Raw genomic sequence first — 24,207 nt, 5'->3', positions numbered from 1 at the left:
GATTACAGGTTTGAGGCCAGCCTGGGAAACTGGGTTCTCAGCAACTTATCTAGACTCTGCTTCAAAATATAAAAATAAAATGCGGCCGAGTGTGTAGCTCAGAGGTAAAATGCTTCTGGGTCAATCCCCAGTACCACAAAGAACAAAAAGCAAAACAAAAAAAAAAAAAAACAATGTCTGGATGCTCGATGTTGTTAGTCATTAGGAAAATGCAAAACCCAGACACACGATGTACTGCCAGCCATCTGCTGAAATAACTATGATGATAATGATTTTAAAAATCATCTCAAGCTACAGGTACTGCTGAGGTACAGACAAACTGAAACTCTCATGTGTTTGGGTGAGAGTGTACAATGGCGACTCTTCAAAAAAGTTAAACAGAGTGACCACAGACACAGCAATTCTGCTCCTAGGAATAAAACCAAGAAAATTGAACACACACACACACACACACACACACACACACACACACAGAAAAAAAGTTCCTACAAAAAACTTGTATATATGCCGGGTGTGGTGGCGCACGCTTGTAATCCCAGCATTCAGGAGGCTGAGACCGGAGGATCGTGGTTTGTGGACAGCCTCAGCTACTTAGTGAGGCTCCCTGCAACTCAGTGAGACCCGGTTTCAAAATAAAGAATAAAAAATAGAGCAGGGGGTGTAGTTTGGAGGCCAAATGCCCCTGGGTTCCATCCCCAGACCTGCAAAACAAAAAACAAAACAAAAAACCAAGTAGTGTGAGCCAGGCGTGTTGACCCACGCTTGTAATCCCCGAGCTTGGGAGGTGGAGACAGGAGGATCTCGCAGGTTCAAGGCCAGCCTTGCTGGCTTAAGAGACCCTATTTCCAATTAAAAAATATAAACTAGGTCTGGGAGTGTAGCCTGGAGGTAGAAGGGTTTCCAGCGACCCTAGTACCACCAAAAAAAAAAAAAAAGTGGGTGTGTATGTCTGGAGGACTGCTGTAGCCTAAAGAAACAGGAAAATTAAGCATAAATTGCATGATATTTTATTAAACCCTGGAATCCTTCTTTGCAAAAGAAAAAACCTCCAAAAAACTTAGTTATGCAACACATTTTGCTAGGACATATCTGGGTAAATCTGCATATAGATTGGCTACATGATAATATTATTTTATCAGTGTTTTTCTTGGAGATGATAAGATGCTGTCAGAGAATGTCCTTGTCCTCAGGAGTTACATGCTGAAGTATTTTTGTTTGTTTGTTTTTTGGTGGTACTGGGGTTCTTGGAAACCCTTCTACCTCCAGGATACACTCCCAGACCTATTTTTTATATTTTTTTATTTGGAAACAGGGTCTCTTAGGTCAGCGAGGCTGGCTTCGAACCTGCCTGATCCTCCTGTCTCCACCACCCAAGCATGGGGACTACAAACGTGTGCCACCATGCCTGGCCATGCTGAAGTATTTTGTGGGTGAAATTTTCCAGTGTTTGCAACTTAACTTCAAATGGCTGGGAAAATGTGTGTGTGTGTGTGTGTGTGTGTGTGTGTGTGTGTGTGTGTGTATGCGTGTATGCGCGTGTGCGTGTGTGTGTGCGTGTGTGCGTGCATGTGCGTGCGTGCGTGCGTGCGTGTGTGTGTGTGTGTGTGTGTGTGTGTGCATGTATGTCCATGTGTGCAGAGTGGGCAGAAGCAAGTGTGGCATAATGTTAACAGTTCATGAACCAAGGTCAAGTGTATCTTGGTGTTACCCATGTTTTAAAATCTTCCAACATAAAATGTTGAGAAAATGTATAAAGCAAATATATATAACACAGCTTTCAGAATAAAGCTTAAGATGGAATTTCAAGTATGTAACACAGAAGCACAGACAGAAGGAAAGACGACTGATAACAGGGTCATTGTTGAGTGGTGGTTTAGTGGTATTCCCCTCTTCTTTGTAGTTTTTTGAAGATATATTTTTCAGGGCTCCTACAATGAAAACGTATCCATTTTAATAAATGGAGGAAATATTTTAATATGCTTTTGCTGGTGCACTGTACCTCTCCTTTATAGGGAGGCTCGAGGGATGCGAGCACACATGCACACCGCCCGCGGCATCACCCTCCGGGCATGCCAGTGCGGCGGCGGTGGCTCTGTCATCCGGGCAGCACTATCAGAACTGTTTCCTTCCTCAGTTCTCCTCCCCACCTCCCCTCAGTCCCTTCCACTGTCCTGCTGGGCTCTCTCCTCCCTTATCCAAAGTCTCTTTTGTTTCCTAGTTTCACTCAGCATACTATTCTTTAGTTTCACCCACTTTCCTGCAAATGACACAATTTCGTTCTTTATGGCTGAGTAAAATTCTATTATGTGTGTACAGGAATATAACTACACATATTCTCTATATATGTATAAGATATATGAATAATATATCCATATATAATATTAAAATATAAATTATGTGTGTACAGGAATATAAACTTTTATAGCATACAGGAAATATTATATTTCTGCATCCATTCATCTGTTGATTGACATCTAGGTCAGTTTAATAATTTGGCTATTGTCAACTGTGCTTCCGTCTCTCAATATAAATATGCGTGTTATCACTATAGCATTCTGACTTTTTTTTTTTTAAAGATACCAAGGAGTGGTGAGCTGGGTCATATGGTGGCTCCGTTCCTAGTCTTTGGAGGAACTTCCATACTGAGCTCTGCAGAGGTCCTAATGGACTACAAACAATAATGTCTGTTAGTGAGGATGTAGGGAAACAGGAAGTCTTATACACTGCTGATGGGACTGTAAGTTAATAAAGCTACTATGGATAAAATAAAAAATAAAAAAATAAATGCCCATTTAACTGAGGCAAGACAGAAATGCAGCCTTAAGCAGAAGGGGTCTCTTTCAGAAGTGGAGGCCCTTTCTGTTAGAATAGGCCTGAGTTCTGTGGACTCCTCCGGAGGCTTCTAGTGTACGTGGGAAGCGAGGAGGCAGCCTCTCCGCAACCCTTCCCAGGAGCCTCTTCTGCTGATTCAATTCAAGAGATTCTAAGTTTACTTCAGAACCAGGTGAAGTGGCACACATGGTAAGCGCCAGGTACTCAGGAGGCTGAGGCAGGAATTTAAGGGCAGCTTCTCCAACATAGTAAGACCTTGGTCCAGAAAATAAAACAAAACAAGAACAAAAAAACAGCGACAATCCAGGCTGCGTGTGGTGGCGCACACCTGAAATCACAGTAGTTGAGAGGTTGAGATAGGAGGATTATGGGTTTAAGGACAGTCTCAGCAATGTAGCAAGACTCTCAGTAACCTAGAGAGATCTTGTTTAAAAACAAAACAAAACTATATATATATAGCTTATCCATATATGGATAAAAATTAAAAAATAAATCTTTAAATACTTGGAATATTCCCATTTATTTATATGTATATATATTTATATGTATATATAAATGGGAATCCATATATATGTATGTGTATATATATGTGTGTGCGTATATATGTATGTGTATATATATGTGTGTATGTGTGTGTGTGTGTGTGTGTGTGTGTGTGTGTGTGTGTATTTGGGGGGGCTGGGGCTATAGATAGGAGGTAGAATACCCCTCAGTTCAATCCCTAGTACCACAAATAAACAAGATGTCCATCAACAGATGAATGGATGGAATTTGACTCAGCCATAGAGAAGAACAAAATTACATCATTTTGGGGGAAATGGATGGAGCTGAAGAACATTATGCTAAGTGAGATTAGTCAGTCACAAAAAGTAAAAAATTGGATGCTCTCTCTAATTGGAAGCTAGGGAGAAAAAGGGTCATAGGAACACTAGATGAAGAAGGAGAAACCATAGAGGAGCAAATAAGATGACCTAACAAGTGGATGGGAGGGAGGAAGAGGAAAATCCCCTAAAGTACATGATGTATATTCACAAGTAAAGTCAATTACCAAGGCAAACATGAGAAGGAGGGAGGGGGAGGGAGTGGGGTGGAAATTGGGGAAGGGCTCATTGAGTGATGTGTGCATGTATGCCTCTACCATCTTGTACCTCATTGAGATGTATGATACAATGCACCAATGAAAATAAAACACAAACTCCAAAATAAAACAAAAAAATCCACAAAAGTTTACTTTAGTTGACTCTGTACACATGGGTATGCCTGGTAGGTTTTAGTTTTAAAATTGCAAATTAGAGTTCATTTGAATTACAGAAGCACAGGAACTCTCACATCTGACTTTTTACCCCCAAGATCCCCTTCCCAACTGCAGGACTACCCAGAAGTCCCCAAGGCACACAGCACTGGGCACAGGGGACGAGGGTGTGGTGATATTTGGGGTGCCCAAACCACCCCAGATCTGTCCTGAAGTGTGTGGGGGGTGGTTGCTGGTGGCAGTGGCTGGGCATATATATGGTGGAGGGTCCCAGACTCCCTTACAATATACTAGAGTTCTGTGTGTTTGGTCACATTTAGGAAAAAACATGGTCTGGTCACAATTTATTCCAAACAGAGGTTCATTTTGAAATAAAAAGACCAGTGAAGGGAAAATAATAATCAAATTCTCCAAAGGATATGAAAAATTATTGCATTTCATTATGTCTCATGCATAAAAACACATCCACTAAAAACAAGCAGACTACCACTTTGATAAAATAATTGCTCAATATTTACCACTTAAGATGATTTTCCTTCTCCTCAAGAATGTTCTGTCTGACTTTCTGTTCAAAAAATGCCTCCTTCATCTGCCTTGTTTTTGAAATCTCGGTGCCTTGGTCCATAACTGCAGGCAGGAGCAAATGATGATTATGCCAGTAATTAAAGCAGTCATCGCTGAGAAGAGAACACATTTCCAATAGCGAGGCATCACAGGGACCTAACTAGTTTTGTTGTCCATGAATTATAAGTGTGACAAGGAATAATTCTTTCATGTTCTGTCCAGGGGCTGACTTATGGTTGGGTCAACTGGTTACCTTCTCTTAATTCTTTAATCTTCAATTTTCCTGGTACTTGGTTTAAAACAGTTGCCACAGCAAATGGATTTGACAAATTTACTGGAAATCTCAGGTTATGGTACTCAATTTCCTGAGAGACAAAAACAGTAGGAAATTAGTTTCTTGACTGTCCCCCTCCCCCAGGGGTTATGTCCCCTCTACCTTCATCTTCGGAGGCTTGGGTTTTGCTGGTAGTCGGTAGAAATGTATAGGTGCCATTGTTTTTTCTGGAGGAAGGTTTGCTTTCTTAGAGAGAGTATTTAATCTTTCAAATTCTTCCAATCTATGGTTTAAAACAGATATTAAATGAGTACACAAAGAACTTAGGGTTTCTATTTTTATGTTCCTTTTGATAATACCATGATGTGCACGCTATTATTCTGTCTAAACTGAAAATAAATCTATGTGCTAAAACAGTGGTCTATCAAAATAAATGTGACATCAGTACACTAGCATATAAGCAGTATATCACCACCGGCCACCAATGGTTGTTTTTTCATTGGATTCTTAAGAAAAAGAAGTTGTAAAAACATGACAGGCCAAAACATGCACCCTGTTCTTGCAGAGTTCATTATTAGCCTGTTGGTTTTCAACAGCTGAACTGAATGCATTTTAAACATCCTGCTTTGATATACCTTCCTAGTGAAAAAGCATGACTGTGCCCATTATTGGTAGTAGTATCTTTCCAAAAAGGGATTTCGAGTAACATTTGCTATCTTTTCTGTAACATTGCCTTTGGACTCACACACACAGAGGCAATACAACCAGTAGCTGTAGACGCAATTTGGGCTAATATGAGATGTAGAACGATGTTAGAATCCGAAAAGCTCTCTGAAAAGCATTTCTTTAAATGAGAATGTGTGTTCACACACTTGTTTGCCAGGTTGAATGCTTTTTTCCAGCAATATTACAGAAATAAGATAAGAACATATTGCTGTACATTCATTCCTTTTTTTTTTTCTTTTGCAGTACTGGGGAATGGAACCCAGGGGCATTCTAACTCCAAGTTACACCCCCAGCCCTATTTTTTTATTCTTCGAGACAGGGTCTCACTAAGTTGCAGAGGGCATAACTGAGGCTGGCCATGAACCTGTAATCCTTCTGTCTCAGCCTCCCAAGTATTAGGATTATACATGTGCCACCACACTCCCCTAGATGTGCATTCATTCTGACAGTTTGTGCACTAGCTAAGCACCTACTGAACAGGCCGGTGGCACTATATAGAGTGTGTGCTGGCCATTCCAATCTACCTGTGGGAAAGCATCTCAAGGGCCATAGCATAGGAGAACCTGTCTATTGGTGAGACATGCACTGAATGGCATGGGCCCATATGCAGGGATGAGGGCTTAGCTAGGGACTGAGCCATGGCTCAGCATCTGCATCTCAGAGGGGCTTTGACGTCATCTGTGCTCCAAATATTGGGAAACCCTTTGAGTGTTGAAATACAGTCTCCTAAGGAGCTCTAATTTCCAGCACTGGTCATAGAAATGAAGAAGTCTAAGATGGTGATAAGCCAAAGAATTACATGTGAAATTTGGCAATGCTAAATTTAGGAATTTAGTGAGTCTATCACACATTCCCCACTGAAACAAAGAAAGCAGTTTGAAAGTTTCAGAGAGTGTGACAGCTGTATAATGTTTCCCCCTTTTTGGTGAAATTTAAATGTTACAGGACTATTTACAGCTTAGAGACATGCAGGTCTTGAAATACACTCCTTGAAAATGTCATGACTGCACTAAAAAAAGTATTAAACCCTAGCTGGGAAGCGAGCTAAGCATAATAGTTTAGAGGCAGTGTACACCTGCATTCATACGGTGTTCTTGTGTATTTAAGAACACATCTGGAGCCAGGTGTGGTGGCGCACACTTGTAATCCCCGCATTTGGGAAGATGAGACAGGAGGATCGCTTAGGTTCGAAGCCAGCCTCAGGCACTGAGTGAGGCTCTCACCAACTTAGTGAGACCCTGTTTCCAAATAAAGAATAAAATAGGTCTGGGAGTATAGCCCGGAGGTAAAAAAGCCCCTGGGCTCCACCCCCAGTACCACAAGGAAAAAAAAAAAAAAAGAAAAAGAAAAAAAAGAACACATCTGGGTAGGGTGCAGCTCAGTGGCATAAGGAATGCTTGGCACATGCAAGGTTCTGGGGTCGATCCTCAGCATTAAAGCTAAATACATAAAAAATATAATAACACATGTGGGGGATATAAAAATAAAGTTCTCCTTGAGTGATATCTGTGAGAAAGTCATTTGAGTTCAGCAGCTCATGACATAGGAAGGCAAATGACATTTTTGTTTACATAGTTATTGAACACCAGGAAAACCAGGTTTTTATTTGTATAGATTCTATTTGTTTATTGCCTGAATGATTTTATTTCTACTCTGATAACCTGCAGGATTTGGGTTCAAAGGGCCATACATCCCACAGATGACTTGGGTTGCTTTGGATTTTTAGGAAGAAAATCATGATATAAACATATAAACCATGGAGTTAATTCATATTTAGGCATAAGATTATTTCTGCATTTTTAATATGCTGATTGATGTTAATATGTAAAAAGTATCCATGTATGAAAAACAGGAGAAAAATGAGACATTTCTTCATCATTTTCAAAGTAATTGTCAAGATTTCTTTCCTTTTTGGCACTGAGAATTAAACCCAGGGCCTTGAGCTTGCAAGGCAAGTGCTTTGCCACTGAGCTACATCCCAGCCCAATTGCTGGGGCATTTTGAGATCAGTATTCATATGTGTGGTACTGGGAATAGAAGCCAGGGGCATTTTACCGCCGGGCTACATCCCAAGCCTGTTTTATTTTGAAACAGGATCTCACTAAGTTGTTGATTCTCACTAAGTTGCTGAGGTTGGTCTCAAGCCACCTTCCTGTCTTAGTACTGGGATCAGAGGTGTGTGCCACCATGCCCAGTGAGATTTGTATTTATATTGTGGCAACTTTCATCTTTTATAAAAATTCTGCATATTAGAAAAATATTTAACATTAAGTAGAAATATTTTGTATGTACAAACACAAGGTCCTATTCAAATGGAAGTTCAGGGAAGATTCATTATGAAGTAAAAGTTAAGTCTACTGCACATCTTCACGCTTTCAGAATCTCCCCTCCACCCCTAGGTGGATGCTTCTGTCTCGGCCTCATGTGGCATTACTTGCTGTAAGTGATTTATTTTGACATCTGGAGCATATGGGCCATTTCCCATGGGGCTTTGGAACAGACAGTGCATTCAATGGGCACTCAGAAATTTTAATGCTATATGGAAACTTTAAAACTAGGTGTGCCTTCTAAACTTTTGAACAGGCAGTAGCGCATGCATATGGTCAAAACCTCAAACAGCACACCAGCAGGAATTAGCGGAAGTTTGGTTCAAAACTACACATTTCCTCCATTGATTCTTTTGCTTTACAGAAGCAACTCTGCTGCCAGCAGAGAGATATCCTAGGCATCACTGTTGTGTTATGTGGGCTTCTCTTTTACAGTAAGTTTGTCTGTTCATTTCTGTGGTGCTGCAGTTCGAGTCCAGGGCTCTGTGCATCCCTGGCAAGGGCTTCACCACTGAGCTGTTGCCCCAGCCCTTAAAATAAATTTGTAATGGCATTTTGTCACAAGACAGACAGACAGAATGGAAGGAAGGAAGACTTGGATTGTTTGAGAAAGTGTTAAGAATAAACAAAAACATTTCAAAGAAGTCGTACGGTAAGGCCACGTTGGGGTAGCACGTCCCGGTGAAGACACATTCGTACGGCTGAGAGTTGAACTGTGAGATCCATAACTGCGTTGCTATTTGTGCAGTTCCGTACTGAAAAGGTGCAAACTTGACAGTCACATTAACCTTCCCATTCGCTGGGATTATTCCTGGGAGGAAAGAAAGATGAAGCGTTATAGTCAAGTGGAAGCAAGAGGGGCCTCTGAGCATTTGTTCTTATTTATTTATTTTGGTCCTGAGGATTGATCCCAGGGGCTTTCTACCTCTGAGCTACACCCCTAGCCCTGCATTTTTACTTTCTGAAACAGCGCCTCGCTAAGAAGCTGCCTGTGAACCTGTGATCCTCCCAAGTACTGAGATTACAAGTGCGTGCTACCACACCCACCTGGCTGCATTTGTTCTTTATTTTCAGAAATATAAAGAACATTTACTATGTACTGGCCACTTAGAAGTGGATTTACAAAAGAATAATATGTCTCCATTCCCTATCTTTGTTAGTTATGATTCCAGGTAAGATCTTCAATGCCATGAAAAGAAGGCTTCTAAGGCAACAAATTAAAATGCTATTCTATGAGAGGGGGAGGGGCGTGGACACGTGCAAACACATTCTTCCTAGGATAAGCACAAGTATTTCTATGATTTTTATATGTTCTTTTCATTAAATACTCATTAATAAACTTTGTGTGTTTACCTGGATCTCATTTATCATTTACTATATTAATCCTTTATAATAATTATTTGATTGTGTCAGTTATATAAATATATACCTATCAATTTGCATTAGTGATTCAAACATGAATTCCCAGAACTCTAATCTTTAAGCACCAGACGTCACGGTTAGCATTATAACCAGTAAGGACAAGCTACGAACACATAAGGTTTATGTCCAGATAATTCAGCTTCCTGTGTTTTTGAGTTATATGATTCTCTCCTTTCATGTTCATTTTTAAAATTTTGTGGTGCAGGGGATGGAACCTGGGGCCTAGTGCATACAAGGCCAGTGCTCTACCACTCCGCCACACCCCAGTCCTCTCCTTTAGAATCTATTCTTTCCACTCCAAAGCTGAATACCACACCATGCCTGTTCCTCTTTTGGATCTCTGGGGCCAGCAGGGCTCAGAACATACTAAGTTCTGAACAAATATGGGACAATGGATGGATGGGTGTGACGAAGGCTGGTGTTCTCTCTGACTTACACTGAAGGCTCTTTGGTTTACTACCTAGATGAGAGCCTTTGGCCCTGTACCTCTGGTCTCTTTACTGTCACTAGAGAGCCCCTGCCCAGTCCCCCAGAGGGCCTGGCCCCTCTCCTCTGAATCTTGTGCTATTCTCCTCCTCCTCTCTATGCTCAACCACATAGACATCCACGCAGCCACGGAAGCATTTTCTGAATGAGTTCTCTGTGCCTGGCATTGTTTTAAGGACTCAGAGGTACAGCAATAAACAAGACAAAGTCTCAAGTCTCCTGGAGTCTACATTCCCTTCAGAGATAGCAAACAAAAAGAAACAAATGAATACAAAATATGAAGTCAAGTCATAAACACCACCAAGAAAAGTAAAGTGGGGCCTTCTGTCTCAGGCGAGGAGGTGCTGAGGAGGCCAGGCCAGGCCTCAGCTCCAGTCCCCAAACGCTGGCTCCTCTAGCCATGCGGCCTCTGTGCTCACTGTCCCCTAGACCCAGAGCGCTTCCTCCTGCTCCTCTGGAGCCTTCTCCTAACCTCTAAAATCTTCTCACTTACCATCTTCCTACCCCTAGACCAGAATGGAAGTTTTAAGAAAGCAGGAACCTGCTTGTCATTGCATTCCCAGCTCAGGAAACTCTTGTCTAATGAATGAATGAACCTAAACATGAAAGCCTGCCTCAACCCACACACTCCAGGAAACTCCTCCTGCCTCCCCAGCCCCAGAAGTTTCCCTCAGTGAACTTCCACCTGCCCCATGAAACGCATGTACCACTCCAACTGTGACCTTGCAGACTTTGCAAGTTTTACAGACAGACATAGTTTTTCTATCTTCCCTAGTCCTACACACAATACTTCAAAAATTAATGTTTATCAATTTCCGGAGCACAGAGGCAAACTTTTAAATGACAGCCTATGGAGAGCCTTGAGCCCAGGGCAGGAAGAATAAACCAGCAGATGGGCTGGGATCTACCAGCTGACTGAAGACCAGCTGAGTGGACACCGATTCCCCAAGATGCACTGACTTCAGCACCTTGACCACCTACTTGGTTAGTAAATACACTCCAAGTGACCCACAATTCATTAGGGGCTTTAGAGAGACAGGTTTCTATTGCTTCTGCTCTAGCTCATTAACTTAAAAAAATAAGAATGAGGTCCAGAGCAGGGATTAATGTGTTGCCTCGACTTGGTTGATTTTTTTAAGTGCTCCCTGCCCAGAACTAATACATAAAGCACACTATAGAGATATAATCCAGGCAACCAGGGCTATATCTGTGTATTCCATTAACAGGGACATCAGCTTTGTTACCAGAGCACAGTGGCAGCTGATTGTCAAGTATTAAAAGCTACTAGAAGGTGTGCCAAGCAGTCACAGTTGCTACGTGGCCCAAACTAACAGGCTGCGAAGGAGAGCATGTCGTGACCCATGTTCTTTTTTTTTTTTTTTTTTGGTGGTATTGGGGTTCCTGGAAGCCCTTCTACCTCCGGGCCACACTCCCAGACCTATTTTTTATTTTTGGAAACAGGGTCTCTTAAGTCAGCGTGGCTGGCTTCGAACCTGCACGATCCTCCTGTCTCCACCTCCCAAGTGCGGGGATTACAAGCATGCGCCACCATGCCCAGCAAGTGACCCATGTTCTGAAAGTGAGGAGGTGGCCAGAGATGACCTCATCTCTGCTTCACTCCACTGGCAACTGGGGTTAGTTTAGACCTCTGCCCTCAAAATAACCAGGGCTAACGTTGGATTGCAGGGCAGGGAGGATGGTGAGCAGACACAGAGAGGTGAGAACAAAACACAGAAATCATGAAAGACCTACATTACCTAGACAACACGTATTATGCAGAAAATGTAGCAGCCTGGACAAATGCCACATGATAAATGAAGTGACCACTAGACCCTTTGCTAGATTAGGACTACATATGGTATGGGCATTTGGGTAATTACCAGAAGGAGATGGAAAAATAAAAGCACATTATGTTCTAGGGTAGTAAGGCCCCAAATGGGGATAATATATAAAAATTGCTTCTCTCTCTCTCTTTCTCCCTCTCCCTCTCCCTCCCCCCCTCTGTGTGTAAGATTGAACTGGGGATTGAATCTGGGGGCCTTCTACCACAGAAAACGCTCTTTTTGCTTTTTACTTTAAGACAGGGTCTTGCTAAATTGCCCAGGTTGGCCTTGAACTTGTGATCTTCTTGCTTCAGCTCCCGAATAGCTAGGATTAGAAGCATTTGCAACCATGTCCTGCAAAAATTTATTCTTTCTTATATGTCTGTACCATGTTATAATTTTTAGTTTTATTTTTCTTTTAATTGACACATAATTGTAAAAATGTGATATTTCAATTCATGTGTAGTTATACAATGATCATCAGCATACCTATCCTCAAACATTTATAATTTGTGATGAAACGTTAAAAATCTTCTAGATATTTTGAAGATTACAATACATTATTGTTGAACATGGTCACCTTACTGTGCAAGAACAGGAGAATTGATTCTACCCTGACTCTCACTTTGCACCTGTTGACAATCTTGCCCCTTCTCCAGCCTCTGGTAATCACTATTCTATGCTCTATTTTTAGGAGATCCACTTTCATTGATTCTACATATAAGCGAGATCATGAATGTTGCTATAATTTTTAAACAACTTTTCCTCCACATATTTGAAAGAGCACTGCTTATTCTCCCTAAGTTGTCATAGGGCCATCCAACCCACATGTTTGGAGTATTAGTATGGATTGGTTCTAATCTTCCAGGATTTAGGGCTCTACTCACTATGGGATTTGGGGCAAATGACTTAATCTCTCTCTAAGATTTAGATGGGAAATCAATAGCTACGTCAGTTAAAAATCCTCCACGAACAAGCTGTTGACAAATTATAGCACCCTCGATTCACTGGATTACAGAGGGGTGGTTTCAAGAAAGAGGGAAGGGGATTCTCATACTCAGAGGTTACCCCTGCCCCAGGGTGTGGGGCAAGAGGACAGCCCTGAGAGCCACACAGACCCTGACTGCTGCCCTTGTGTGCCCACATGAGCTCTGGGACACAGTGTGGACACATTAGTTTGGGTTCAGTTCTCTCTTCTGTTCAAAATGGGAAAGGCTTAAAGGAGGAGGAAACCCAGGACGTGAGATAATGCTGGCTAGTTTGTGTTCTATAAATGTGGCTTCCCAGCATCTGTACTATAGAAAGCAAGTAACGACCTATTTTACATCACATTATCATTAAAATAGTAGGAAGAGGAAATATGTCTTTCAAAAACTTATACTTGATCCACCTGACTTCTTGAAAAGGAAGAGACAGTTGCCTCCCGAAGCCCAGCCACTGGTTGAGTCTCTCAGAGCTTAGATCTTTCCTTTTGATTTGAAAAAGCACCAGACGCAGGAGAGTCTGTGTGTCAGAAGTCAAGAACTGCACTGCCTCCAGAATAGCTGATTTTAAGAGGCCTGTCCAGGCTCCGTGGCCCAAGTCTGTAATCTCAGTCCTTGGAAGGCCAAGACAGAGTATCACAGGTTTGAGGCCAGCCTCAGCAACTTAGCAAGACCCTTAGTAAATTAGTGAGATCCTATTTAAATAAAATAAATAGATAAATAAAGGGGCTGAACGTGGTGGCACATGCTTGTAATCCCAGTATTTGGGAGGCTGAGAGAGGAGGATTGAAGCTTGAGCAACTTTGTGAGGACCTTTGCAACTTTGCAAGACCCTGTTTCAAAATAAAAAATAAAATAGGGCTGGGGGTGTAGTAGGGCTAGAATGCCCCTGAGTTCAAACCTCAGTACCACAAAACAAATAGATAAATAGATAGATAGATAGATAGATAGATAGATAAATAAATAGACCATGGGTGTATAGCTTGGAGGTAGAATGCCCCTGGGTTCAATTCCCAGTATCAATCAATCAATAAAAAGCAGTAAGAGTTAGGCCTGGAGACCTAACTCAAGGTGGAGAAATATAAGCCCTGCAGCTTTCTGATACAAGTTTATGTCTAAATTTCTCAGGAAGAACCAACTCCCACATCACTTTAGAGGATGAAGGCTCCTGCAGTATGATTTTGAATAATCCCTAAACACTTATTTAATCTTTTTTTTTTTTTTTTTTGCAGTACTGGGGATGGAACTCAGGAGCCTTCTACCTCTGAGCTACACCCCAGCCCTATATTTTTTATTCTTTATTTTTGAAACTGGGTCTCACTAAATTGCAAAGGGCCTCACGAAGTAGCTGAGGCTTGTCCGCGAATTGCGATCCTCAGGTCTCAGCCTCCCAAATGCTGGGATTAGAAGCATGCGCCACCAAGCCCGGCTTATTTAATCTTTGATTCCCTTCTCCCTCCAGAAAGTTTTTTGAATCTACTAACTTTTCATTCCTGTGCATTAAATATCCAAAATGCAGACATCAGGAACAGGCCCTGGGTACCCCAGGGCTATGTGTGAACCTGGCTAGAGGATGCAGCCAGGGCAGCAGTTCACTTTCTGTCACTGCTGCGTGCTCACCATGTGGGCTATGAGTGCAGCGCCATGAAGACAGGCCCACAGGGTGCATAGGCAGTGTACAGGAAGCTATCTCTGTGTCCAAGGTGCTGCATGAAGCACAGTGCTTGCATGGCACCCTGGGCAATCAGAGCCACCTCCTAATCGGTCAGCCTCACTCGGCTCTTCCACAAGGCCTGTCTTTTCCGCCATCTACCCATCCTTGCTAATCTCAGCTGCCTGCTTCTACCTTGTGGCACTGCTTCTCGGGCACCTGAGGGATTTTAGAAACATACCAGGCGATGCTGCCCTGCTCCAACCCACAGCCTCTGCAGGCCTCCAGCTGGGCCAGTCATCCACCAGGGCGTTGGCCCTTCTTTGGATGTGCCAGGCCATGCACTGATCATGTCCCTGTCCCCAGCATGGCCCAATCCGGCACCCTTTTGTTGATCTGTCAGGCCTATACCAGCAGGACTTTTCCTGACCACCTGCTTGAGAGCAGTCATTTTGTCACATCATCAGGTTTTATTTTGTTTTTGTTTTTATTTTTTGTTATGCTGAGGCTCAAGCCCAGGGCTTTGAGCACGCAAGCCAAGCATCCTACCAGCGGGCCACAGCCCAGCCCACCACGTCTTTACTCCATGCCCTTCTTGGTCTGTGTGCTTGTCCCCCCACCCCAAAGCTCAGCTCCAGCACAGAGGAACCGTGTCTGTCGAGTGCCTCCTGGTCCCCAGTGCCGGGGGCACAGTGTGGGTGAGTGGGTGGGAAACGGAGGATCCAGCAGAGGAAGCACAGCCTGCAGAAACCAGCCCAGGGGACTTTTGGTGAGAGCCAGTGATCTAGACCTTTCTCAGCTCGGCTACCACCCTCAAAATGCAGCAAAAACCAAAGGGGAAAGAAAGGGGGGAAAGTGGGAAGGGATAAGTATCTTTTATTAAACAAGCTCAGAGCACAAATATGAAGCAACGAGTGGCGAAGGCATGGGAGCACGCTGAGAGCCAGGGAGCACAGAGCTCCCCAGGTACAAGTCACGGTTCTGATGGACAGGCGCAGCCACGCTTTGGGCAAAGTGACAAAACGAAGGCAAATGGGTAGGGACGTGAGACTGGACCCAGCATCACAGCCTATTAGAGAGCGGAGCCCAGAGAACATCGGCACTGCCAGCCATTCCTGTCACCTGTGACTTGGACCCCCCTGGGAGGGCGGCTGGGTGGCCGCAGGGGAGGGGCGAGCAGTGACCACTGCGTGGCCTCAGTGGCAGGCTGCCTTGGAGCCCTCCTGGGGCACAGGGCAGTTACCAGGACATCCTCCCGGGATGCTTCAACACAGGACCCAGGCAGGGCTGCTCCTTGCCCACTCCCAGCTCTGCCACCTACCAACCGTGTGCCCTCAGCACCTCACTAAATACTCACACCTCAGCCCCCACCTGCAGAGTGGACGTAATAACAGAATCTACCTCAGGATAGCCGGGCGTGGTGGCGCACGCTTGTAATCCCCGCGCTTGGGAGGCGGAGACAGGAGGATCGCGCAGGTTCGAAGCTAGCCCCGCGTGCTGGCTTAGGAGACCCTGTTTCCAAATAAAAATGCAAAAATAGGTCTGGGAGTGTAGCCCGGAGGTAGAAGGGCTTCCAGGAACCCCAGTACCACCAAAAAAAAAAAAAAAAAAAAAAGAATCTACCTCAGGAGAATTATAAAATGAGTTCTGCATGTGGAGTAGTGGCTCCAGCAACCAATGTCGTTATTACTGATCCTTCCTCCCACTGAGTAAAGTGCCGAATAGGACAACACAGGTATTATGTACATAAACTGCAAAACTAAAAATTAATACTACTTGAAAGAAGAAAGGAACAAAGGCAGAACCTGATATGGGACAAGCATTGCAGGAGGAAAAACTCAGGACACGATGGTTTGCCAGAGTCTTAGAGAGATGACTAAGAGCAAGGGCTTATCACAGGAAGAGTGACCGGAATTTATGAAAATCATGCTAGGACACACTAGAAGGAGATGAAAAGAGAGTTGGTGGGGCTCAAGAAGTAAATGAGAAAAGAAACTGTCATGGAGGCAGAAACTGCAAGGGAGAGAAGAGCAATAAACATATACACATACAGGTGAGTGCACACGCATACGCACAGACACACACACAGGCAGAAAAACGGATGGAGCAGGTAGGAATGAGAAATACTAAATAAAATCATTTTGCCTTCATGTGGTGGTGCACACCTCCTGTAATCCCACTAGTTGGGAGGCTGAGATAGGAGAACTGCAGATGTAAGGCCAGCTTCAGAAATGTAGCAAAACTTTCAGCAACCTAATGAGATCCTGTTTCATTAGGGTTTCATAAAAAGGGGCTGGGGTATAACTCAGAGGTAGAATCCCAAGAGGCCCAATCCCCAGTACCATCCATACACACAAAAAAAAATAGTTTAAAGAGATACTGAAGGCAAAGAAGAACCAATATACATATATAACTAATATTCCTGTGGAAGAGAATAAAGCAAGTAGGATATTAAAATATGTAAAGTTCTAATAGTTTAAAAAATTCCTAAAATAATGAGTAATTTTTTCCCAGACCACAAGGTCATGCCATATTTCAGGAAAACAAAATGATATAAAACAATACTAATATATACCCTAATAAATTATTTAACCTTAGACTGAAATAAAGAAATATCCTGAGGGCATCCAAAATTCACCTTTGATGAAGATAGGTGGAAGCCTCTGAATTTCTAGCAAATTTAAAGCCAGGCTGGGCGTGGTGGTGCACGCTTGTAATCCAGCATTTGGGAGGCTGAGAAGGGAGGATCGTGGTTCGCGGACAGCCTCAGCTACTTAGTGAGGCCCTCTGCAACTCAGTGAGACCCTGTTTCAAAATAAAGAATAAAAAATAGGGCAGGGGGTGTAGCTCAGAGGTCGAATGCCCCTGGGTTCCATCCCCAGACCCACAAAAAAAAAAAAAAAGAAAAAGAAAAAGAAAAAGCCAGAGAATAATCATCAGTTTATACAAAGTTTTGAGATAAAGTTGTAAACCAAGACTTTTATAACCAGCTAGACTGCCCTTCAAGATCACAGGTAGCAGAGACCATTCTCAAACATACAAGTACCCTTAGCCTATGTCCTTGGGAACCTGTGCTTACCCAACCATGAGGCAGAAAGATCCAGACAACAAGAAAAAGAACTGAAATAAAGAATTTGGGGTTGGAGAGAATATGCTATTACAGTTTGGCTTTAAATTGTCCCCCAGACCTCATGCAGTGGACTAGGCAGCCACGCTGCAGGTGGGACTTGGGTGCTGGGGATGGGTCCCTGGGGCCAGGGATAGGGTTGTTTCATGCCTGCTATTGCAGCCTCCTGCTCTCTTCTCTCCCTTGGCACCATGAGCTGACACAGCTCTCACACATTTCTCTCTGCTCCTTGCCATCATGCCCTGAGGGCCTGTAGCCCAGGCTCCTGCCTGGCAGCCTGTTTAAATCTATTATACATGTGGATGAATCTTGACCTGTGAGCAAATAAACCTTTCTTCCTCTAAGTGTTGTGTGTCAGGTGTTAGACCACACGATTTTTAAATTTGCTTTTGCCCCCACCCCCATCGCCTGTTTTTGCCTTTGTTGTTACCCCAGACCAGTGCTGTGGGCTCCACAGAAGGGCCTGTTCTCCTATGACGGGAGCTGGGATTTTCTTTCAGCCTTCTGGACGACAGGTTTTCTAAGACAGAGAAATGAAACAAGCCCCCCCCCCCCGGCCTTTGCTAGGGCCTCCATGGGACCGATACTTTGGGATGAACAGTAGGAGGAACAGTCGGTCAAGGTCAGGTGTTGCTCTGTGGGTCAAGCTCACTGCCTGTTGCTGTGGTCAACTGAGCTCAACCAGCTCAGGCTGGAGCCCTAGGGCTCCTAAAGGCAAGAGGAAGGCACGGGTGTGGTTGGGAGCTATTGTTAATTTACTTGCTGTTGCTTTCACAAAACAGAACCCCCCTGAGCTCTTGGTGATTCTGCTAGGCTGGCCTTGTCTCTGTTCAAGGCCTCCAGGCATCACTGCTCTTCCAGCCTAGTGTGGGTGCGGAGCAATTCAGTGTTGTCACTTGGCCTGCCCAGCCTCACTTTCCTCAAGTTTTAATAGATGACAATAGCTCTCTCCTCCCAGGAGAGCAGGATGAGACAGTGCACGTGGCAAGCTGAGCACAGCGCCTAGGTGTGGCTAACAGCTGGTGAGTGGGAGCAATTAACTCAGTGCCAGCCACAGGGCACCATGCTGCCACCCCTCAAGGAGGTGCTGGGCAAAAGCTGCCATTGCTGTCACAGGACAGGCTGCTTTAGGGATGGCGCACAAAGGTGCCACCTGCCGTCTAGCTTTTCCTGCTTTCTTCAATCTGCTGTTACATGTTAATTACTTGCATTCTCCAAAAGCTGGGAAACTTGCTAGCATCTGATATATTAGCTCTCCTAAATTGTACTCCCTTCCTCCCCATGAAGAATGGTGCTGCAGAAATGCTCTTAAACATTGGCCCTCTCGATTTTACCCCTCCTGAGCAGTTTTTTCTAACCCTTCATGTGGTCCTAGGTTATTCCCCATTTGCTTTCCTGGAATGCTATCAGTAGCACTTTGCTGCTGTAGCTCATTCCTTTCTATATTACTTGTTTTATGTTTTTTTTTTTAAATTTATTTTTATTGGTGCATTGTAATCATACATCACATTGGAATACAAGACTTGAGAGGATATACAAGCACACATCATCCAATTAGCCCTCATTCAGCCCCCATCCCATTCCCTCCCCCTCCCTCCATCCCATGCTTGTTTGGTGATTAACTTTGATACATTTGTTTATGTACCGCCTGCATTTTAAAGAGTCTCCTTCCTCTCCTATTCCATACCCTCTGATTGGTCACCTTAATTGCTTCACTATAGGGCCCTTTCTATAGCTCGACCTCTTCCTGTTGCCCCTTTCCTCCTAGTTATTGCTGATTAGAGGAAACATCTGGTCTTTATTTTCTGCGCTATTTCTCTGTGCATGCCATGCTGCAAGTACCGATCCCACTCTTGATGGCCCCAGTAGTGGCCTGGCTACCCGGTGGACTGATCCAGACCTCGCTGGCTCAAGCAGCAGCCTTGCCTAATGGGAGGCCCCAATTCTGGTCTCGCTGGCCCCGACACCAGCCTAACACCTCAGCTGGCTCCAATCCTGGCCTCGGTGGCCCCAGCACCGGCCTAGCCTCAAGGCAAGCTCCAATCTTGGCCTCGGAGGCCTCAGTAGTGGCCTTGCCTCATGGAAGGCTCTGATGTCAGCCGCTGGCCCTGGCACTGGCCTAACCCCCCGGCAGGCTCCGATCCTGGCCTCGGAGGCCCCAGCACCGGCCTTGCCTCATGGCAGGCTCCGATCCTGGCCTTGCTGGCCTCTGCACTGGCCTAACCCCTTGGCAGGCTCCGATCCCGGCCTTGGAGGCTCCAGCAACGGCCTTGCCTCACGGCAGGCTCCAATCCCAGCTTTGCTGTGTCCGTCGCCAGCCTCACCCCTCGGCAGACTCCAATTCGAGCACCCTCTTCGCCCAGCCATTTGTCCCATGTTCTCAAGGGTGCATGGTGGTAGTATTCTGCCTCTGGGGTAATTACTTCAAAGGTTCCAGGTGTAATGCATCAGATCTCTGCCTCCCCTGAGTACTGGCCACTGCCATTGCCACTGCCTCCACCATTTCAAATCTTTCTTTTTCCACTCTGAATGTTGTCCAGTGTTCCTAAGCATGTGCGACGGTAGCATTCGACATTTGGTGTAATTTCTCAAAAAAAAAAAAATAAGGTTGGTAGGATCCGATTTCTGCTCCTGAATACAAGTCTCCACCGCCATCGCGGAGACCGCTTTCAACATTGCCTTTCTCCTTGGTCTCCACTAAACTCTCTCTGTACAGGTGACGTCCAAGATTCTTAGCAATGTAGAGAAGAAGCAGTCCTCCTTCACGGAGATTTTTTCCAAAAGTTCTAGTTCATTTGGATAAGTTTTGTCTGCATCTCCAGTATCCTGGCATCCGCCACAGCCTTCTTGATCCCTCTCTGATATTTTTCTTTTTTCCTTTCCTTTTTTTTTTTTTTTTTTTAAATAAGAGAAGACAGTATGTGTGGTTTGAGGAGGTTGTGAGATCAGGCACTCAGTAGCACTGTGACCCAGCCCTGTTTCCCCAAGGGTTCAGCGTGCTCCGCACTACTCCGCCTGGGTCCCAGAGTCCTCGACCTGGGCCCCGGCTCTTCCAGGGGTCCAGCGTGCCCTGACTGACCCCTGCCTGGGGCCCAGGGCCTTGCGACCGGGCCCCAGTTTCTCCAGGGCTCTGGCATGCTCTGCGTGATCCTGCCTGGGGCCCAGAGTCCTGCGACCCTGGTCCCAGCTCTTCTGGGGTCCAGCGTGCCTTGCCCGACCCCCGCCCGGGACCCAGGGTCTTACGACTGGGCCCGGTTTCTCCAGGGGTCTGGCGTACTCCACACGGTTCGGCCTGGGGCCCAGAGTCCTGTGACCCGGGCCCCCGTTGTTCCGGGGTACTGCGTGCCCCGCCCGACCCCTACTGCGTGCCCCGCCCGACCCCTGCCCGGGACCCAAGGTCTGATGACCGGGCCGGTTTTTCCAGAGGTTTCTATATTACTTGTTTTAAAAGATCTATTATGTTGCCATTTCTCTACACAGCCATATAATCAGCCATATATTCTAGGATGAGGCTAGTCATCATGGTCCTAACCACTGATAGGGAGCATCTGGTGGGGTCCTGCTTCGTGCACTGAGATACAGACAGTTTACCATCCTTGACAGTCCTGATCTGTACCCTGTGCAGCTTAGGCCAGGCCTTGGGGGTCTTCAGGCTCATCTGTGTGTAGTGCACAGTGAGGCTGCGAGAAGCATGGGCCACATTCCCTATTCACATTCCCATGTGAGAGGGACGGCTCTACCATGGGGGTCATCCTGAAATGGTGTGATTACACCAAGGTCAAGTCCAGATAGGCTGCCCATAGAATATGCATGAAGGTGCCTTGGATTCTGACAGTAACCGGAAGAAGGGGGATGCTCTTTGCTGGGATGTCCTCCTACTGGGCTGGAAGCCAAAGCAAGGCTAAAGGCTCAGGGGCCACCCAAATTAATAAAATCTTTGTAAAAGCGGGGTGTGGTGGCACATGCTTGTAATCCCAGCATTAGGGAGGTAGAGACTGAAGATGTGGTTCCCAGACAGCCTCAGCAACTTAGTGAGGCCCTTTGCAATTCAGTGAGAACCTGTTTCAAAAATAAAAAGACTAAGCCAGGCGTGGTAGTGCACGCTTGTAATCTCTGCACTTGGGTGGCTGAGACAGGAGGATCGCGAAGGTTCGAAGCCAGCCTCCGGTGGCTTAAGAGACCCTATTTCAAAATAAAAAATATAAAATAGGTCTGGGAGTGTAGCTCGGAGGTAGAAGGGCCTTGGTTCCATCCCCAGTACCACCAATAAATAAATAAATAAATAAATAAATAAATAAAACTAATAAATAAAAAAAGACTAAAAAATAGAGCTGGGGTGAAGTTCGGAGGTAGAATGTCCCTGGGTTCCATCCCCAGTACCACAAAGAAAAAAAACTGTAAAGGACTTATGTTTTGGAAGAAAATATAAAATACAAAATTATTTATATATAGCTTATAAATTCCTCATAATTGAAAAAAATGAGGTAATCAAAGTATTGAAACTTTATATAAGAACTCTGGGCACCTTGCCTTACTGTTGAGTGCATTTTACAAACTGGCCCTTGATAGACTTAGAACCACAGGTTAATTATACTTTATACCATTTTTGGGCTGTAATTTGCCATTTGTGTGAATTGGACGCCTTCTTCTTTAGTGTATGTGATGCCAAATGAATGTCTAGGATCTCAAATAGTTGCAAGTAAAGAAATTCAACATTTATGGCCTCTGGCCCATCTTCAACACTAAGATTTTAGCCAAAGTCATATATGGCTGGTTCTTCCAAAATAACCAACAGATTGTTCGTGACATTTTAATTGTGCATGATTCCTTGTTCAAAGTACAAGGAAGGTCACAGAATCCTTTGCTCATTTCCTCCAATCTCAAGAAAGTCTTGGCACTGGCAGCAGATCTAGCTTCTTACAGCAGTGGGCAAATGAACATCGGAGTGAAAGTTGAGGGCTGCTCAGATTCATGCTTTATAAATGAGCACAGCCGGCCTGGGAGGCAGGGAGAGATGAGGAGTCTAGTTCCCAGAGAAGATATGGCACCACAACCTGATAGACTATGGATGTCTCCATGAGTCGTCTGGTCAATTGTTTACCAAAGATCTACTTGGAACAGTGTCTATAGATGGACATGTTAGCTGTGTAAATTAGCCTGTGGTTCTCAGTCCATCTGGACCCAGTTTGTAGAAGGTAGGCAATGATGCCTTCCAAGCCAGAAAGTGATCCATTGCCATCCAACTGTAAGGTTGGTGGATCAGGCCAAGGCGGGAAAGTTGGCTAGCCCAGAGCCTGCCTGGAGGACGTGCCAGCCAGAGCTGCATTCCCTTTCCATGCAGCCAGGGCCTTTTATTGCAGGTGACAATACTCTATTATTAAATTCTACAATCTCAGCCAGACATGGTGGAACATGCCTAAAAACCCAGTACTTGGGAGGCTGAGACAGGATGATCACAGGTTCAAGGCCTGGAGTATGCAATAACTTAGCAAATTAAAAAATAAAATAGGGTTGGGGTATAGCTCAGGGGTAGCAACCTTTGGGGTTAATCCCCAGTACCACACACTGGAAATTCTACCACCTCAAAAGCATAACAAAGATAAATTAATATATTCATAAAGTGGGAATCAAAACAAGAAAGTTCCTGAGAGACCCACTGGACCAACAGATGCGCTAAGCCATAAGCCACATAAAATCACAACTGAGGAGGCTGCAGGGCCCATCCTGGGAGGCCAGTGGAAAGCCATGTCAGCAACACCAGCTATGCGGTGCAGATCATTTAAAATGAAAAAGAGGGATTGCCAGGAGCCCTGGCTGGCACGCCCTCCCTCCCTCCCTCCCTTCCTTTTCTCTTGTGCTCCACTCTCCTGGTTTTCTCCTTGGTCTCCGTACTGGATCCACCCCACGCTCTGAGTGCTTAGCATTTGGGACTCAGTCCTTGGCTCACTTCTCTCACCCACACCCACTCCCTGGGTGACCTCAGCTCCAGTCCGGCAGCTGCATCTCCATCAACGCCCAGTGATGCTGAAATTACATCTCCAGTCGCAGCTTTCCCAACTTCAGCCTGGTTTATTTGGTTTAATTTCACTTAGGGAGGAATTTAAAATATGGTCCGGCAATCCCTGGAAGGTTGCAATGATTTAAAATGCTACAAATAATTTAATGAATGCTATATTCAAATAAATGCATACATACATATTTAAAAAAAAAAAGTGTGAGGCACAGACAAAGCACCAGAACCACACAGCGCCTCCTGGATGGCTCAGGCAGCGGCTCAGGCCTGCGCTGCCTCGGGCACCTGGCTGTGTGCTTTATGCCTGACCCTGGGGAGGCCCGCACTGCCTTGTGTTTGTGTGCAGTGCTGTACTTGCTTCTCTACGTGGCTCCTAGGTTTTGATTAGGCTACATTACAAAACTCTTTTGGTGTTTGAGTCAACTTCCTCGTTGCTGTGTCTAAACGCCTGCCACTCAGATCTTACTGAGGGTGAGTTTTACCGGGACTCATGGTTTCTGGCTACTGGGCTGGCTCTGGAGCATAAATGGCGGCGGTGGTGGTGGCATTGCCACCCAATAAATCCATTCAGATTGTCACTCTCCATCAGTGGATTTACCCACTGACGAGACTAGAACCCTCAGGATTCAATGATTTCACCTCAATATTTTTGCTCAGTCCATGAGCTTTTCCAGTGGATATTCTATGTATAAACCATAATATTTGGTAAATGAATGTGGCTGGCCTC

At 44.8% G+C, this 24,207-nt stretch overlaps 1 protein-coding gene across 1 annotated transcript in view; it reads right to left on the bottom strand.

Annotated features, from left to right (window-relative positions):
* The window catches only part of CFAP221 (cilia and flagella associated protein 221), a gene marked incomplete at both ends in the record, with an annotated part of 117,304 nt that overhangs the window by 51,347 nt on the left and 41,750 nt on the right, over window positions 1–24,207 (bottom strand). Inside the window, 4 exons of the mRNA XM_080690092.1 lie at window positions 4,603–4,711; window positions 4,902–5,013; window positions 5,085–5,205; window positions 8,627–8,786. Coding sequence (XP_080546218.1) covers window positions 4,603–4,711; window positions 4,902–5,013; window positions 5,085–5,205; window positions 8,627–8,786 — 502 coding nt within the window. The remainder of the gene's footprint in view (window positions 1–4,602; window positions 4,712–4,901; window positions 5,014–5,084; window positions 5,206–8,626; window positions 8,787–24,207) is intronic.

Source organism: Muscardinus avellanarius (genome assembly GCF_963383645.1).
Source record: "Muscardinus avellanarius genome assembly, chromosome: 2".
Classification (NCBI taxonomy): domain Eukaryota; kingdom Metazoa; phylum Chordata; class Mammalia; order Rodentia; family Gliridae; genus Muscardinus; species Muscardinus avellanarius.
Note: the sequence above shows the minus strand (reverse complement) of the source record. Positions and strands in the feature narration are given on the sequence as shown.